General features: G+C 28.5%; 2 protein-coding genes across 3 annotated transcripts in view; both read left to right on the plus strand.

Moving 5' to 3' along the window:
- Positions 1 to 7,097: 7,097 nt before the first annotated feature.
- LOC130670253 (GATA zinc finger domain-containing protein 14-like) lies at positions 7,098 to 8,468 on the plus strand (the record flags this gene model as incomplete). Its single annotated transcript, XM_057473556.1, has 1 exon — positions 7,098 to 8,468. A coding segment is annotated over one exon (1,371 nt), but the record flags the coding sequence as incomplete, so codon positions are not given.
- An 8,147-nt stretch (positions 8,469 to 16,615) lies between these two features.
- Positions 16,616 to 18,983, plus strand: part of LOC130670349 (dopamine D2-like receptor) — a 135,059-nt gene continuing 132,691 nt past the window's right edge. For both annotated transcript variants that reach the window (XM_057473721.1, XM_057473722.1), the window contains exon 1: positions 16,616 to 17,617. The gene's annotated coding sequence lies outside the window, so the exon portion shown is untranslated. The remainder of the gene's footprint in view (positions 17,618 to 18,983) is intronic.

An 18,983-nucleotide genomic window follows, 5' to 3' on the forward strand; every position in this document is an offset into this window, starting at 1 on the left:
AAGTGTTTTTTTACTATTGTTGTAAATTGAATCACTACTAAAAATAAATTTAGTTGTTTTAGTCCTTTTCCGAGTGAAAACATTTAATAACCATTCGGCTGCACTAATTTACTTAAACTCTTGCATTTAACGTCACTCACTAAATTTTACGATGATCAAATAAAGGCATTACGGGTTGGAAGAAGATTTTAAGGAAAAAAAAGGGAGTAAATATTTGCGTAACTTGTATTTGTAGATGTAAGAGCGCAATAGCTGGCAGTTGAACGATCTCTGAGTGGGATAGCATAAAATAGGTTTGTGTAGGAAAGGTATAAAGGATATTGTGGAGGAATTGGAGCTTGGCCCAGAATATGTCTACAGACATATTTGTCCCCGGAGAATACACGCGAGAGTCTTCTGTATAGATATACGCGGTATGTATTAGTAAGTAAGCTGGTTTACCGACGAAATATCACCCAACTGGATGCTGAGTAAAAGCGGTTTTGTAAATTCTTCCTGGCCTTTATTCCAGCAATTAAACTACCTAATGTTATATTATGCGAATCCTGTACATATTCACTTGAGAATAATTTATCTTAATATATCTTCATACAACAACTATAATTAATTGAGCACGAGAAATTTGGTACATATATTGTGATATTTAAATAGAAAGATGGTGACAAAATGAAAAAAATATGAAAAACGGGAGACCTTGGGGACCAATCTCAAGAGTTTTCGCTGGTTTGGAGCTCAGAGAAGTGTTTTGATTTGAAAATAGTCAGCCGTGATTAAACAGCTGAATTCGAGCGAATTAAAAATTTTAATTCTGTTATATTCTGTCGGATTCTGCAAAACAGAATTCAACTGAATTGAAAATTTGAATTTGAATTAAACTAAAACCGAATTAAAAATTTCAAATTCGTTTTAATTCAGTTTAATTCGGATTCGGAACCGAAAATTGGAGAATTATTTTTGAATTAATCAGAATTAAACCGAATAGAATTATTTAAATTCGTTTTAATTCGGACAAATTCTGGGTTTCCTGCCGAATTTGATAGAATTCATTTTTAAATTAGGTACCGAATTAACAGAATTTATCTGAATTAAATAGAATTAAAAATTTTAATTCTGTTATATTCTGTCGAATTCTACAAATCAGAATTCAACTGAATTGAAAATTTGAATTTGAATTTAACAGAATAAAACCGATTCAAAAATTTAAAATTCGTTTTAATTCGGATTCAGAACCAGAAATTGGAGAATTATTTTCGAATTAAACCGAATCGAATTATTTAAATTCGTTTTAATTTGGACAAATTCTGGGTTTCCTGCCGAATTAGACAGAATTCATTTTTAAGTTACGTACCGAATTAACAAAATTTATCTGAATTAAATAGAATGAAAAATTTTAATTCTGTTATATTTTATCGAATTCTGCAAAACAGAATTCAACTAAATTGAAAATTTGAATTTGAATTTAACAGAATAAAACCGATTTAAAAATTTAAAATTCGTTTTAATTCGGATTCAGAACCAGAAATTGGAGAATTATTTTCGAATTAAACCGAATCGAATTATTTAAATTCGTTTTAATTTGGACAAATTCTGGTTTTCCTGCCAAATTAGACAGAATTAATTTTTAAGTTAGGTACCGAATTAACAGAATTTATCTGAATTAAAAATTTAATTCTGTTAATTCGATCGAATTCAGTTGTTTAGACAGGGAGAATAACGTTCGAGGACTCGAAAGTAGCTGACATTCTTTTCTATTCACTTTAAATATCTTTAAAAAAAAAAAAAATTTAACGTATTTGAATCCCCGAAAATTCAGTACTTCCTTAAGAATCTCTACCGCTTCCTTAAATAGGGTTGTAAATTTAAATAAACTTGAGAAAGTTAAATTATGCTGAGCAATAATTGTTGGAATCCGAACAAGAGGAAAGTTAATTTTTAGTTGCGCGTCTAATCTGCATTTTTTCTTCTGTTACATTTTAAACTTTCTCAGTTCAGTTTTACAGTTGTCGTCTCTCTGAGAGTAAACTAGACTCATATATATATATATATATATATTCGCAGTGACAATAATTAAGTGCTTATGTAGCCTCAGCCTCTGGCAGAGAAAAGCGAAAACAACCGGATATGAGTCCTTAGGGTCTCGTTTTTTTTCACACCCTCGTGTGCGCTACTTTTCCAAAGATTAATAGTCTCTTCTATACATTTTCTTTTTACCTCTCATTGAATTTCATTACTAATTAGTAATTATTAATTACCTATTCCCGGAATTGAAAAAAAAATAAGTAAATAAGTAAAACTTAGTTACAATAAGTGGGAAATTACTTTTATTTTTAACTTATTTATAAAAGTATAAGTGCCTTGAAATAAAAACCGCCTTGAGGAAAAAGCTCTCAGCTGGTTTAATTTTTCTGTTTCTTCATTTTTTTTATCCTTCCTCTCAAGACCTTCACCCATTTACTATTCCACCTGAGGCCATAAAAAAATCCTTGAATGTATTTCCGTACAAATAAATAAAGTGCGATGCAGAAATCGAATGAGGTGAAAATTTAAGCCGGAGGTCACGAAAAAAAATAATAATAATAGTAAATAAAAAACAATTGGTATCAAGGTGACTTATAATTATTTTTTAAATAAAAAGTAAATTACTTTTGTTAATAAATATAAATTTGCATAGTCGAGTATTAAAAAAAATAAAACAAATTAAGACTTTAATAAAATAAAAAATGAGTGAGTTGTGTGACGAGTACAGAATTGAATTTTACTAAATTAACATTCATGATTATTTTCCGTAAAGTCCTGGCTGTAGAAGATAATATAAATGGTAATTGGGTTATATTGTTTTCGCTTAACCGTAACTATTTTACAAAAATTATTATTTTTCATTTTTTAATAGTTTTTTTTTCACTTAAGGCCATTCTCAGACAGCGCTCCCCACTTTTTAAAAATTTTCAATGACTTTCTACTGTCATAAGCGTATGAAATTTTCATCAATTAATTAAAAAAAAAATTAAAGCATTAATTGAAAAAAGGACAACGTAGTCGTAATTTTGCCGATATATAGATTTTTAAAAAAATTATTTACATTTGATATCTATTAGGAGTTAAACAAAATTCGTTAAATAAATTTCAGTAAAATCGTTCTGTCAATTTTATAATTTGAATTTTTAAATTTTGGCGGCTAAAATTTATTCAACGAATTTCGTTTAACTCTTAATTCAAATCAATTGTAGGGGGAACCGGGGCAAGACGGTCCACCTGGGGCAAGAAGGCCCACCTCAAAAATTAACCAAAATTTTTTTTTTCTTGTTTTCTTTTGATTATCACATATTTAGATTATTTACTCATTTTTAGCCCGATACGTGAAACTTGGGGCAAAATGAACCACTCAAAAATTCTAAAAGAAAATGTATTTCATAGTATTATAACCTAGTCATGATTAATTTAATAGAAATATCATTTTTTGGTTAATTATATGGATTTGGATTAAAATAGAGCATTTGAAAAAGTTAAAAAAACCAATAATCAATTTTCTACAGAAGTGAAAAAATGACTCGTATTATATCAAAAAAGGTTATTTCGAGTAATATTAAAGTAAATACAGTTGTAAAAGAGAAAAATATAAACCTTTGTTACGCGGGAAATTTTTTTACAATTAAAAAAAAAAAATTTTTTTTTCATTTTTTTTCGGAGGGGGCCGTCTTGCCCCAAAAAAAAAATTTTTTTTTCAGGAGCTTCACCAAAATTTAGGTGAATTGAGTTCAAGTTGGACAAGAGTAAATCGACTTGATGGTTAAAAGCCACAAATAATAATAACCGGCTTAGGTGGGCCGTCTTGCCCCGGTCTCCCCTAAGTAATTTTTTAAAAAATCTTTATCTCAACGAAATTACGACTACGTTGTCCTTTTTTCAATTAAGGTTTTAATTTTTTTTTAATTAATTAATAAAATTTTAATACGGTTATGACAGTTAAAAGTCATTGCATATTTTTCAGAAGTGGGGGGCACTGTCTAAGAATGCCTTTAATTGCGGTTATAAGAAATTATCTTAGGTTATCATTAACAATAGGGGTTGGAAAAAATGTAATTATGATTATTAATCGATTTGTTTAATAAAGAGAAATTCATTAAAATTTATGAGTATAATTTTGAAAAGTATAAATCTATTTAACACTGAAAAGTGGAGAGGAATTCGAAATAAGGTCAAGTGAGATAGGTCACTACATTCTTAATTTGCTTCATAATCCACCTTACCCCCTTTCACATTCAGCAAGAAAGTCACTTGCTCTCTTAAAATAAACCAGTGAAATTTCACTGATTCTCCACTGGTTCATTTTAAAAGAATGGTTTTAATGATTTGTCTAGATACTTTTCTACTTTTCAAGTGATTCAACTCGACCGACAAATAATTCATTTATACATTTATGATGAAATTATTTATTATCGAGCTCTGCGGTTGGATTTTTTTGAAAATTGCGCGGGAATTTTCTTGAATTCAAAAGATTTAAAAATTGCGCGTGAATTTTCTTGAATTCAAAAGATTTAAAAATTGCGCGGGAATTTTCTTGAATTCAAAAGATTTAAAAATCGCGCGTGAATTTTCTTGAATTCAAAAGATTTAAAAATTGCGCGTGAATTTTCTTGAATTCAAAAGATTTAAAAATTGCGCGTGAATTTTCTTGAATTCAAAAGATTTAAAAATTGCGCGTGAATTTTCTTGAATTCAAAGGATTTAAAAATTGCGCGTGAATTTTCTTGAATTCAAAAGATTTAAAAATTGCGCGTGAATTTTCTTGAATTCAAAAGATTTAAAAATTGCGCGTGAATTTTCTTGAATTCAAAGGATTTAAAAATTGCGCGTGAATTTTCTTGAATTCAAAAGATTTAAAAATTGCGCGTGAATTTTCTTGAATTCAAAAGATTTAAAAATTGCGCGTGAATTTTCTTGAATTCAAAAGATTTAAAAATTGCGCGTGAATTTTCTTGAATTCAAAAGATTTAAAAATTGCGCGGGAATTTTCTTGAATTCAAAAGATTTAAAATTATTCTAAAATATTAAATATCAAAATTTTTCGAGCCTGTTTCCCAAGCGCAATAAAAAATTTGAACGAGTAAGAAAATAATGGGACTGGTTTGCGTAATTTAATTAAACAATTACTTAGTTTTGGCAAAGTTAATAGAGTAGGGATTATAGTGGACAGAGGGCTTAGACACGACAAGCGAGGACGAGAGCTAGTGAACGTACGTCATGTTGTATGTCAGCTATAAAGAGATGCCGTAGTCGTAGTCGCAGTCATTGCCATTGCTGTTGTTGTTGCTATTATTGTTATTGTCATGATCTTGCTGTTGTTGTTGGTTTAATTTAATTCACATCAGAGATCCTTGGAGATTACAGAGCTGATTGTATGACAGCGACCACGTCGCTGTCCACGGGCATTATAATATATTACTGGATGATATACAATCCTACAGCTGCGTCCTGAACAATCATGATTGTATTAATTTCTGTATAAATAATTGGTCACCACTACTATTATAAATATTATTATTATGGTATGGGTTGTAGGGTTGTTGAACATTTGAAACGGGCAATAAAATTAAGGACATTACGTATGAGTTGCTGTTGGGTACAGAAGTTTGAGTAAAATAGAATAAAATTCTCCGGAAATGTTTATGACCTTTGAGATGTAAAGGCTGGACCTGGACCACGTGAGGAAGAGTGAGAATTGAGAAAGGACAAGGGTGTGAGAAAGTCTGGCTAACCACGTGGAATGATCGCTAAGAGAAGTTTCAAGTTGGCGACAACGCGAGTACGCGACTGGAATTATTGTATCTCGGAGTAATCTATTTTATTTTCGATTGGACACTGCAGTGGCCACCCCTCAATTGGAGACGTGCGCTTGACAAGTCAATGGTCCATCCAGTGGAATTTCAAACGAAACAATTATTAATTTTTTCATTTTCGTTCTCTGTAGTTACACTTGTAAGGTTTTGTGTCGGCGTATGATAAATTTTTTGTTATCCTGTGAAGGATAATGAGGGAGCAGAAACAAAGTTGCAACTCTGATCAGAAACTCTGGCTATTACCCTGTTAGCCAAGTTGGCGAGAAACTGGCGTCAAACTAACAGCCGCAACTGGATGTCAAGTTGGCCGCAAAAGTTGCTACTTCCAAAGCTGATAGACACTTTCTCAGAAAGTTAGCGGTAACTTGTAGCCAAAAGTTGCAAAAGCTAGAGTTGTCGACAACTTGTCATCAATTTGGTCGCAAACTAATAAACCAACTTTTTGACGAGCAACTCGTGCTATCAGGGTAGGGTCAGGAGAGTGATATCCACCTGGTTATCTATTGTAGTTAAGAATCTTGATGATGGAATAAATATTTTTTCAGTTACTGCTGATAATAAAATTTTCGTATGAAACAGTTACCCAGAAAGCTGAAGCCAACTTGTAGCCAATAGTTGGATAGTCAAATGTTACCCTCAACTTGACCGCCTATTGACTGAAACTATTTTTCCTTACCCTCATAGTCAAGTTGACGACAACTGGACGCTAAGTTTCGCAGAAGGTTGGCGGCAGATTGCGACCGTACATTGTCGCCAATTTTCTGAGAAAGTTATTAGGAATTTGCAGTCAATAGTTACAAAGGCTGGAGTTGTCGTCAACTTGTTCCCAACTAAATGACACCAACTTTCTTACCAAAAAGTCTTGTTGCCAGGGTACGGAAAAACAGACAATATTTCGTATCATACATGAAAAAAAAAATTTATTTTATCAATAGCTGGTCTCACTATCATTTGCTATCGGATAATAATTTTGAACCCTCACTACAAGGGTTGAAACTACATTATCAACAATTTCATCGAAAAAATTTATATTTATATCTTTTTCCCCTCTAAATATTTTTTAAAACCAATAATAATAATAATAATAATAATAATAATAATAATAATAATAATAATAATAATAATAATAATAATAATAATAATAATAATAATAATAATAATAATAATAATAATAATAATAATAATAATAATAATAATAATAATAATAATAATAATAATAATAATAATAATAATAATAATAATAATAATAATAATAATAATAATAATAATAATAATAATAATAATAATAATAATAATAATAATAATAATAATAATAATAATAATAATAATAATAATAATAATAATAATAATAATAATAATAATAATAATAATAATAATAATAATAATAATAATAATAATAATAATAATAATAATAATAATAATAATAATAATAATAATAATAATAATAATAATAATAATAATAATAATAATAATAATAATAATAATAATAATAATAATAATAATAATAATAATAATAATAATAATAATAATAATAATAATAATAATAATAATAATAATAATAATAATAATAATAATAATAATAATAATAATAATAATAATAATAATAATAATAATAATAATAATAATAATAATAATAATAATAATAATAATAATAATAATAATAATAATAATAATAATAATAATAATAATAATAATAATAATAATAATAATAATAATAATAATAATAATAATAATAATAATAATAATAATAATAATAATAATAATAATAATAATAATAATAATAATAATAATAATAATAATAATAATAATAATAATAATAATAATAATAATAATAATAATAATAATAATAATAATAATAATAATAATAATAATAATAATAATAATAATAATAATAATAATAATAATAATAATAATAATAATAATAATAATAATAATAATAATAATAATAATAATAATAATAATAATAATAATAATAATAATAATAATAATAATAATAATAATAATAATAATAATAATAATAATAATAATAATAATAATAATAATAATAATAATAATAATAATAATAATAATGATAATAATAATAATAATAATAATAATAATAATAATAATAATAATGATAATAATAATAATAATAATAATAATAATAATAATATTAATAATAATAATAATAATAATAATAATAATAATAATAATAATAATAATAATAATAATAATAATAATAATAATAATAATAATAATAATAATAATAATAATAATAATAATAATAATAATAATAATAATAATAATAATAATAATAATAATAATAATAATAATAATAATAATAATAATAATAATAATAATAATAATAATAATAATAATAATAATAATAATAATAATAATAATAATAATAATAATAATAATAATAATAATAATAATAATAATAATAATAATAATAATAATAATAATAATAATAATAATAATAATAATAATAATAATAATAATAATAATAATAATAATAATAATAATAATAATAATAATAATAATAATAATAATAATAATAATAATAATAATAATAATAATAATAATAATAATAATAATAATAATAATAATAATAATAATAATAATAATAATAATAATAATAATAATAATAGTAATAATAACATTACTGATAGATATTATTTGTTATCGAACTAAATATTTAAGTGGCCTGACGATACTGTAAATAATTCATGAATAAAGTAAACAGAAAGCAATTTATCGAATTGAATTAAAAATGAAATTGATATCGCCCGAAAATAATAAATAGCAAATAACGCGAGAAGATAAAATAAATTTTTCGTGATACAAATAAATGGGTGTGATATAAAATACATAAAGAAACCGCTCAGTGCCTCGATCCACTTGTTTGTCCCTTTTACGGTATTTACAAAGAGCGTTTTTTGTTGTTAGCATTGCATAACAGCGTATACATAACGTCGACTAGCAAAGAGGGGGGGGGTAGATAGAGAGGGTGAGAATAATAATTAGCATATTCATGAACAGTCCTCCTACCTGCTCGGGAACGTCAAAATGCGCAGCAAGTGGATTTCAAAGTAAGATGAGTGCCATAAGAGAACCACCAGCGTATTCAATTGAAAACAACTTTATTCAGATTTTTACCTCCCACACTTTGTTTATTTTTGTATGAACGCCCACTAGAGTGCCCGACAAATTACCGCTCTTAATTACTAAATTAATATGCTGATTTTTATTTTTTGGATTTACAAAAAAATTATCAATTATATCTGCCACAGAAAAAAAACTTTTTTTGGCGCAAAAAAAAATTCTTGCGTCAAGAAATATTTTCTAGTCCTAAGAAAATTTTTTTCTTCAACTCATAATGCAAAATATTTCTTGCGCAAAGAAAACCTTTTTTTCTATGCAGTAAAAAGAATAATTTACGCAAGCAAAATAAAATAAGAATTTTTGAGTACGGGAAAGAGTCGCGAGTATTAATGTACCCTTTATAGCTTTCATCCCCACGATTAAACCCTCCCTTAGACTATCCTCAGCTACGTGTGATGTAAGTCTAGATTAAAGAAGCCTTACAAATACTTGCGCATTCATTCCCGAATAAGCTAAAGCTAGAATTATTTAATTTACATGGATCCGTATAATCATTACTTTTGTGCATAAAAGATAATCTATTTACGCTGCCTCAAAATGGACTGCAAAAAAAAAAAACACAATTGTAGAGTGATCTCTGTTGCCGAAAAATGATTTTTAAAAATAATTTAAGCGATAAATAATTCATTTTGAATAAGTATATAAATGGAATGTATATTAATTCATAAGCAAGTAGGTCACACGTACACAAAAAAAATTATTAAGTTACCCTCTTATTATAATTATCAAGTTAATGTCACAAAGCCACGAATAGTTATGATTATTATTTTTCACTTTAAACTCCTCTGAGAAAAAATATATTATTTATTTGAATATTTTATTACATCGCTATTAAATTATATCCATGTTTAAATTCCACTCGCGTATTTGTAACAGTATTGCCTGATAAATATATCAATTGACGAATTTAACAATCCGTGCAGGTAGGGCAGATTTATTCAAAATGTAAATGATTAACGATGGGTTCGAAATTTGAATGATGGTTCAATTGTATGATAAAAATTCGTCCAGTTCTAATGTAACGGATATTATTACATCGATACAGCGGAATTTATAAGAGCGTATTAGTGAATTATGTACGGATAGTAACATAAAATAGCGTTGAATTGAATGCAGCTGGCCGTTATGAGTACGAATTACTTAATTTTTATTTTATAATAATTTTCACCGGTTTTATGGGGGTTCAAAGTTTTCAAAAAATCTATCGTCCATTTTAGCTGCCATCATTTTTTTATTACACGTAATTTAAGTAGAAGTCAAATTCGGATCACAGCTAAAAAAATATCTTATGATTATACCGGCGCACAAAAAAAAGACGTTTGTATATTTGACTAGACGTACTGAGGGTTATGTATTTTGATGCGATGAATCCGAATTTGCGGTCGGTATGGCCCGTACACCCCCAAAATTTTGAGTAAATTTCAAAAAACTGTCAAAAATCACGAAAAACTGCAGTTATGAAAGCGAAAAATTTTTTTTCGACCTAAATCAAGTACGTTCTTTATGTATTTCGATGCGCTGAATCTGAATATGGATATTATTTAGCTCTTCAAGCCTCCAAAATTAGAGTAAATTGCAAAAAACCGACAAAAATGACTAAAAATCACGAAAAAATGCAGTTATGAAAACGAAAAAATTTTTTTCGACCTAAATCAAGTATGTTTTTTATGTATTTCGATGCGCTGAATCTGAATATGGATATTATTTAGCTCGTCAAGCTTCCAAAATTAGAGTAAATTGCAAAAAACCGACAAAAATGACTAAAAATCACGAAAAAATGCAGTTATGAAAACGAAAAAATTTTTTTCGACCTAAATCAAGTATGTTCTTTATGTATTTCGATGCGCTGAATCTGAATATGGAGATTATTTAGCTCATCAAGCCTCCGAAATTAGAGTAAATTGCAAAAAACCGACAAAAATCACTCAAAATCACGAAAAAATGCAGTTATGGAAGCGAAAACATTTTTTTCGACCTAAATCAAGTATGTTTCTTGTGTATTTCGATGCGCTGATTCTGAATGTGGAGATTATTTAGCTCGTCAAGCCTCCAAAATTAGAGTAAATTGCAAAAAACCGACAAAAATGACTAAAAATCACGAAAAAATGCAGTTATGAAAGCGAAAAAATTTTTTTTGAACTAAATCAAGTATGTTCCTTATATATTTCGATTATTATTGTTATAAGTATATTTAATTTAAATATACAAGCAACTGTTAATAATGAGCAGGTGCAATAATTACACAAAAAGAAAGAGTGTCTGAATGTTGTCGACATGACACTGAAATTAACCGTCGAAAGTTTCAATGAATTTCCCAACTTGGAAACAAGACTGAAACGGGCCTTCGAAAGTTTTTACCCAAGCGAAAGTAAGATAGAAAAGAAAATAAAAGAAAGAAGAAGTGTCGAATCTCGGGCAATCGTGATGCTGCCAAAAGCTCAAACAATCACGAACATCGTGAATATTCGCGTCACACTGACTGGGCGATAACTCTTAATGAAATTTTTTTTTTTACTAAGAAAGTTGAATCTCAGGAGTAATGTAGAGTTGAGAAAGTCGCCGAGTTTATCATTATAAAATTAACTTCCGTGTCAAGGTAAGTATTTAAATCTAACATTTTATTAACGACGTGTATAAATAATGATCAAAAGTTATTGAATTCTTTTGGTATATATAGCACATATATATGTATATCAGAATATTTTATGCTCTAGCCGGCCGGAAAATAAATGACTAACCAGGCTGATGATTGTCAAAGTTTTAAAGTTTTGATAAATAATTGCTATTTCATGCCAAAGTAATTACTATCTATTTCCAGAGCGTTATAATCCGTTATTTGTTTATTTATTTATCCTGAAGTATAAATTAAATGCTCAGCTGTCACGGTCAGTAAAACAAATACTTGATTATTAAAACGTTTAACTTTTAAATAGATTGTATTTAATTTGTAATTTATTTTTAAATAACTTTTTAAGTAAGCGCTTTCGCGGTATTCGCTGAAACGAACTTACATTACTTAGATTACTTGCGGTATTTCTTGAAAGGGTTCGGTAAAGTTTACTAAACTTGTAAACACTTTGTTTAAATTGTTGAGGCCCGAGTTACAAACGCCACGTCGATGTGAATGTGACAGTGGTCGCAGTAGAAATGAGTTCGGTCTGCTGCGATCCCTCCTTTTATACTCCGACTCGCCTGACCTTGAGCTCTGGAGCGCTGGAGGGGGAACACAAGACGCGGGAAAATTTGAACATGATTTCAACACTCAAACGCTCGGATCACGAAAAATGAATTATTTTCATTTGGTAAAGAGTTTAATCACGATAATATTTTATAATTTAAACATGAAGTTTGCGAGTGAAAGGATTCGATGCATGTAGAAAGAGATTTTATCTTCCATTCGTCTCAATTACGGCGAAACTGTTAATATTTAATGAATGAAAATTAACAAAACAGATTTTCCGTGAAGGGAATAATGAATAAATAGCACATGAGATTTAATTTTAGTTTAGCGAGATAGATACTATCGTACACGGGCTTTTGAGAGAGTATCAATGGTAGTAAAATGTTGAGATAGCAAATTCAATATGTAATCTATGTGAATAGACGCATTGAGGATTGAATATATCCAGCATTCAGGATCGAGCATACAGGATATACAACTGCATTAACTTAACATTTATCAACTGACGTTGATCTAAACGGATGCGTGATTTTACGGAACGCAAGACCGATCCTATCCTATCACTGCTACGGTACTCTTGCTATCACTCAATATTAATAGATAATAATCAAGAATAATGGGATTCTACGCCCGCAAATAACTCGAATAAAGTTGTCACGCTGATCCACGTGTCGACAAATTGCTTATAATTAACATTATTAAATATGACGTTTGACGCCGTCATTACTATGTTTAATCTGTCACGTCACACTTAAAACTCCGTGCACTTGTGTTTAAATAAATTTATTATAACCGGCTGACGGCATCGATCGAGCGAATAATAACAGTAATGAGAAAAAAACGATAATTTTTTATGCTTTACTTTTTTGTACCTAAATAAAATTCCGGGAATGTTTCGTGCGGATCTAAAGTGAAATCTTATATTCTGGCAATCCAATACCAGTTTAGTAGAGTTTCGTGTTCGTTGTATAGTCCAACGGCTTTCAAACGATCAAAACTTTTGTAAATGATAATAACTTAATGCTATTGTTATTGTTGTTGTTTTGAATTCTATTATGATGTTGTTTTTTTTTTTTTTTGGGGTTTTTTCTTTTTTTTAATTAATTAATGACCATGACGGTGGTTAATTTTTGTTTTTCCTTATCAAACAAATCCATAGAGAAATCCAACATGGATTCCCTGGTGGCTTTGAAAATTATTTTCTGTGGGTTTAATCGCGGAGTCATATATAAATTAGGTATGTGTGAATAGAATTCAAATCAATGTAATATTGGCTTGGAGTTAAATCCAATAATTCGAATTATCGGTTAATTTTCCAATTATTTTTGATTATCGAGTTTCTAACATGAATTTTTAAATTCACAGCTCGCGAATTGTTTACACGGAAAGAAAATTATAGCAGCGGTTCCCATAATTTTGTGAAATTTTTTCCTATACCATCATAGGAATAACGACCATAAATTATGGGAGCGGTTCTTATAATTATAGGAATGTTTCCCATAATTATAGGAATAGTTCCTATAATTATGGGAATGATACCCACAATTATAGGAATAGTTCCTATAATTATGGGAATGATACCCACAACACTATAGGAATGGTTCCTATAATTATAGGAATGGTTCCTATAATATTATGGGAATGGTTCCCATATTATCATGAAAAAATTATTTTAAAAAAGTGTGGTAATTACTTCTACAATACACAGAAATATTATTAAACATAAAAACAAAAATTCAAACATTGAAAAAAAAAATCGTATTTGGCAAAAAAACATTAAAATTTTTAACAAGAATTTTTTGTCAGCACAAAACATTCAAGACAATTCAAATTTTGGGAAATTTCTACATTATTGTGCAAAAAAAAAATTTTATGATATTATAGGGATGGTTCCCATAACATTATGGGAATAGTTCCCATAATATTATAGGAATAGTTCCTATACCAATATGGGAACCATTCCCATAATGGTATGGGAACTATTCTCATACTATTATGGGAATGGTTCCCATAATATATGGGAACCATCCCTATAGTAGTATAGGTACTATTCCCATACCATTATGGAAACCATTCCCATAATGCATAGCAAAACTTCCCATAATTTTCTTTCCGTGTAAAAAAAAATTAAAAATACTTTGTCGAAATTTTGAATTTCTTAAAAAAGTTAAAAATTGATCAATGATTCAAAAAATCGAATTATTTGAACCGAATATTGATATTAATTTTTGCATACTCCTCGTATAAATTTTCAAATTTGTTTTTTACAAAATTATGATTTTTTCTTGATTACTCCGATTGTTCAAGAAATTAGGAGTTAGAAATTAATAGCCAAGTTTATTACAACTCTTAATAAATCAGTCGGTTATCTATTGATAAGTATTCATATCCATATCCATCTATACATATATATATATATATATATATATATATAAAAGTATATGATGTCTGTATAGATGGGTATGTAAAGTTTACAAAGTTGAGACACGAGTTAAATTTGGATGCCGTGGGAGTAAAATGAAAGGAACTTAACTTAAAGTTGTTCCACGACCGAGAATAATAGCTTCCGGTCATTTGTGTAATAGTAGCAATCAGTTATTGCCAAATATCTCAAGGGATATCTACGACGAGGACGATGACGACTGTGACGGTAGTTCTACCAGAAAGCTCTTACGCGCACACACACAAGCATATTAATAACACGGGGGCTTGAGTAAATATACACTCACAAAACAACTCCAGTAAACAAACTTGAGCCCTCATACTTGAGACCATAACGGTTATGAGTCAGCTTGAATAATATAAATAAATATATATGTGAATTATTTTTCCTTGTTATATAAAAATATCAATTTATATTTTTTTCGTACAGAGAAAATGTTACTTCGACACTCGATTACTTTTTCAATCGACCGGCTTATTTTTTAAAACCATTCATATATAAATATTTACTGATATATTTAAATAAACGTGACACACTATTTTTTAATCTTTCATTATTCAAACACGCAGTCTTTGACGTTTATTAAAAAATGTTTAAAAAAAATATTCAACCTGGAATTCAATATTTACTAGCCGTATTTTATATTTTATTTTTTTCGTGTGTAAATCTGTCATATCAAAGTACTTCCATATGAATTTTATATTTATTTTTTTTAAAAAAATTTTTAGGGGAAAAAATATAAATTTGAATTTAATTGTTATATCTAAAATTTATTTGAATTCATATTTTATAATTTCATTGGAAGCAAAATTTTACGGTAATTAAATTTTTTTTAATAGGGGAGGGTGGGGCAGAGCGTTCCCCTAAGCCAATTATTTTTTTTTGTGGCTTTCAACCATAAGATCACTTTACTTTTGTCCTATTTCGAACAAATTTATGGACATTTTGCCAAAATTCTGAAAAAAATTTTTTTTTTTTGTGGGGCAGAGCGGCCCCCCTTCAAAAAGTGATTAAAAAATTTTTTTTTTCGTTTTTTTTTTTTTTAAATTGTTTTCATCATTAAGAATGTATTTCTTTCTCTTGACAACTATTTTTGGTTTTATATTACTCGAAAAAAATTTTTTAAAGCGTAAAAAATCGTTCACTCTCGATTACTTTAATTACTAATTGTTATTTAATAAAAAAAAAAATCAATTCTATAATTTTACTTTATTTCAAAAATTTATCAACTAAAAAAAAAATTTAATTTTTATAAATTTTTAGTGACCAAATTTGCCTCTTACATAAAGAAACGGCCGAAAAATATGAAAAAATAATTTTTTCGGATGTTTCGGCTGGTCCATTTTGCCCCAGGTGTTATGCGTAGGGCTAGAAATGTGGAATTATAATAATTTTTTTTTAATTTGACGATAAAAATATGAAAAAATCACTTTTTCAAAATTTTGGGCTTGTCCATTTTGCCCCAAATGTCATGCGTTGGGGTAAAAATGCGCAAACATATCGGATTTATAGTAATTAGTCGAAAAAAAAAAAATTTTTTTTTTGGTCAAAATTTCAGGGGGGCCGCTCTGCCCCACCCTCCCCTATTAAATTTACGAATATTTATAAAACTAAAAAATTCAAATTTCAATCAAATATTAATATTCGATTCGACACGAGTAATTTACAAGTACATCATTATTTTCAGCCCCTTTATAAATGTATCAAAGTAATAAATCAAAGTATCATCGCCTAATTACTCGAAAAAAGAGATTTAATATGAAATAAATAATTTAGCCAGAAGAGCAAAAAAAAAAAATAAAATAATAATAATGACAAAAACATTAAGAGGGACGATAGTAAGAGTATAGTGATGAGAATAGTGATGGGATAGGTAGTAGTAGGGATAGAATAATACAGGATTGGTATAGAGGTTCTGCGAGGGGTTGAAACGGCGCCGAACATCCCCTCGCACGTCGGCGTTCGAGGCCTGGTCGGCGGATCTGCTGTAGCACACACCAGACAGCCAGTCGCGAGCCGTACACGTTCATCGCCGCACGCTGTTACACTTAAATTGTTGAACATGAGTACCACGAGACTCAAACAGCATTCGAACCTCGTTCATTATCACTTACAAATTTACTAACCGCCATTGACTGCTTTCATTATTTCCAAATAAATATTTTTTTTTTTTTTTGAAAAAGTTTTTGATTCGAAACTAAAGTAGTGCAATTTATTTATTTTTTATTTGTGATTGAAGTTGAATGCCTTGGAGCGAAAAACAAGATTGAGAGAGAGATAGAGGCTGAGATAAAGGAAAAGAATAAAAGTAAAATGAATAAGAAGAAGCAGTAGTACGAAAGATTGTCGATTAAGGTCAATCGAAGTTGATAGCTGCTCCAGGCAAATCTCCAAGAAACATTCAAGAGGCTCTATCGGATTTAATGATAGCAGTTGATCTGCTCACTTATGCGACTGCACACTAAAAATTATCATCTTATTTTAAGTGACTAAGTGACTGGGGTTATAAAAGTCAAGTGTCTAATAGGAAAAAAAAGTAAAAATTTTTCTCTTAAGGTGGGGAATTTATTTATCAACTATTTGGTGATCGATAAGACGTTAAATTATGCTGTGAGTGATAAAAATTAAAATTTGAAGCGCAGGTATTTGGTTTTCGATATATGAAAATATGATGATTAGGAAAATATTTTTGGTGTAAGGGGTAGTTATATGGAGATTGAGATGCAGTGCGATGGGTGACGACGCCTCGAGCCCTATTGAAATTTTATGACGAGACGTAAAAAAAAGAAGAGACGACGCAAGCTCTGAGAGATGTAACAAGTTACTGGTTTATAGGCGTCACCCTAGTGTGACTCGTCGTCAGATCATCGCCACGGATATTAATCACTTGCTCTACATTCTCTTTATCCGAGTTGCTGATTATAATATTTTATATAAGTCATTCAAAATATAACTTTTGTGGTTACGCGAGTTACTTAAGAGGAAGCTGAATCTATCAAGTCAACACTACCGGTAATTATTATTCACTCAAATTTTTTATTTTTGCTGACACGATAATTTATCATCAGCTATTTTTCAAAACTACACGAAAATTGTTTCCTATATTTTTTTTTTAAATTCAAAATATTTGAATTTTACCGTAGAGTCGTACGTAAAAAAAAGTAGTGAGGACCATTTATAAATATTTTTTTTTTTTTGACGAATTTAAATGATGATTTATAAAGAATAAAATCGTAAATTCTCAGCGAGATATTTGAATTGTAAAATGACTCGCGGCTTAACTCCATCAGAGCTCAATCTGTAAAAAAAAAAAATAAAAGAAAAGAAATTTAATTTTTAAGACGTCAGTGAGAGTTAAAATGAATAATATTTTTTAGCCGCTTCTGGTTCGCGGGAATACATTAAAAAGTTATCGAAAATTAATTTTTCCCATCGAGCCGATATTGAAAGTCCGCAATCACTAAATTGCTCAACTACCGTGTCCACGGTTTTTAAATATTTTATCTACGTATTTATTATTATTTTTGAAATATGAATATATAGATGGAGATGTAGATGCACTGAGTCGAGTGCGAGGTAGAGTATCAAAGATGGAAAAAATAATAATCTCGTGAAATGAGACGATGGAGTCGAGTTCGAGTCACTTAGTCGTTAATTATCCTCACTCGAGTGACTTTATTGATTCAAATTTAACTCCCTCTCGCTCTCTCGCCCTCTCTTCTCCTGGTTTAATACTAAGGCTACGGCACACATAACACTATTGCAGTGTTATGTATCATTATATAGCGTGTTGTTAAACACACGAAGCACACTCGCTGACAAGACCCTAATACTCATTTTAAATATCTTGATCTTATCGTGGATTCAGTTATTTACATTTTCGTGATACCGATTCCGCGGTGACTTTGACATTTTTATGTTAATTATTACATGAAATAAACACTCAAAGTATTGTTATTTAAAAGTCATTCAAATCCACAGAACTTGCAGGGAAATAAATTTTTATTTACGTAGACCTAATTTCGGTCATTGTGTAGATCTTTGTAGATCTAGATCGAAATTTATAAAAGCCAAGTTACCAAATAGTGAAAATTCAAAATTTTGATTTTAAACAAATTTCGAAGCTTTTTGAATTTTTTTTTAAATTTCAGATTCAAAGAGATCTACTAGATATTAGTAGATCTAAAATTGTGTATTGTCTAGATCTATCTAGATTAGCTAAAAAAAGTCAAATTAAATTGTCGAAGTTCGAAATTTTGATTTTAAACAAATTTCGCTGCCTCTTGAATTTGATCTAAATGTCTATTTCAAAGCGATCTACTAGATCTTAGTAGATTTAATTTTGTATATTGTCTAGATCTATCTAGATCAGCTAAAA

The sequence above is a fragment of the Microplitis mediator genome, chromosome 6 (genome assembly GCF_029852145.1).
Source record: "Microplitis mediator isolate UGA2020A chromosome 6, iyMicMedi2.1, whole genome shotgun sequence".
Classification (NCBI taxonomy): Eukaryota; Metazoa; Arthropoda; class Insecta; order Hymenoptera; family Braconidae; genus Microplitis; species Microplitis mediator.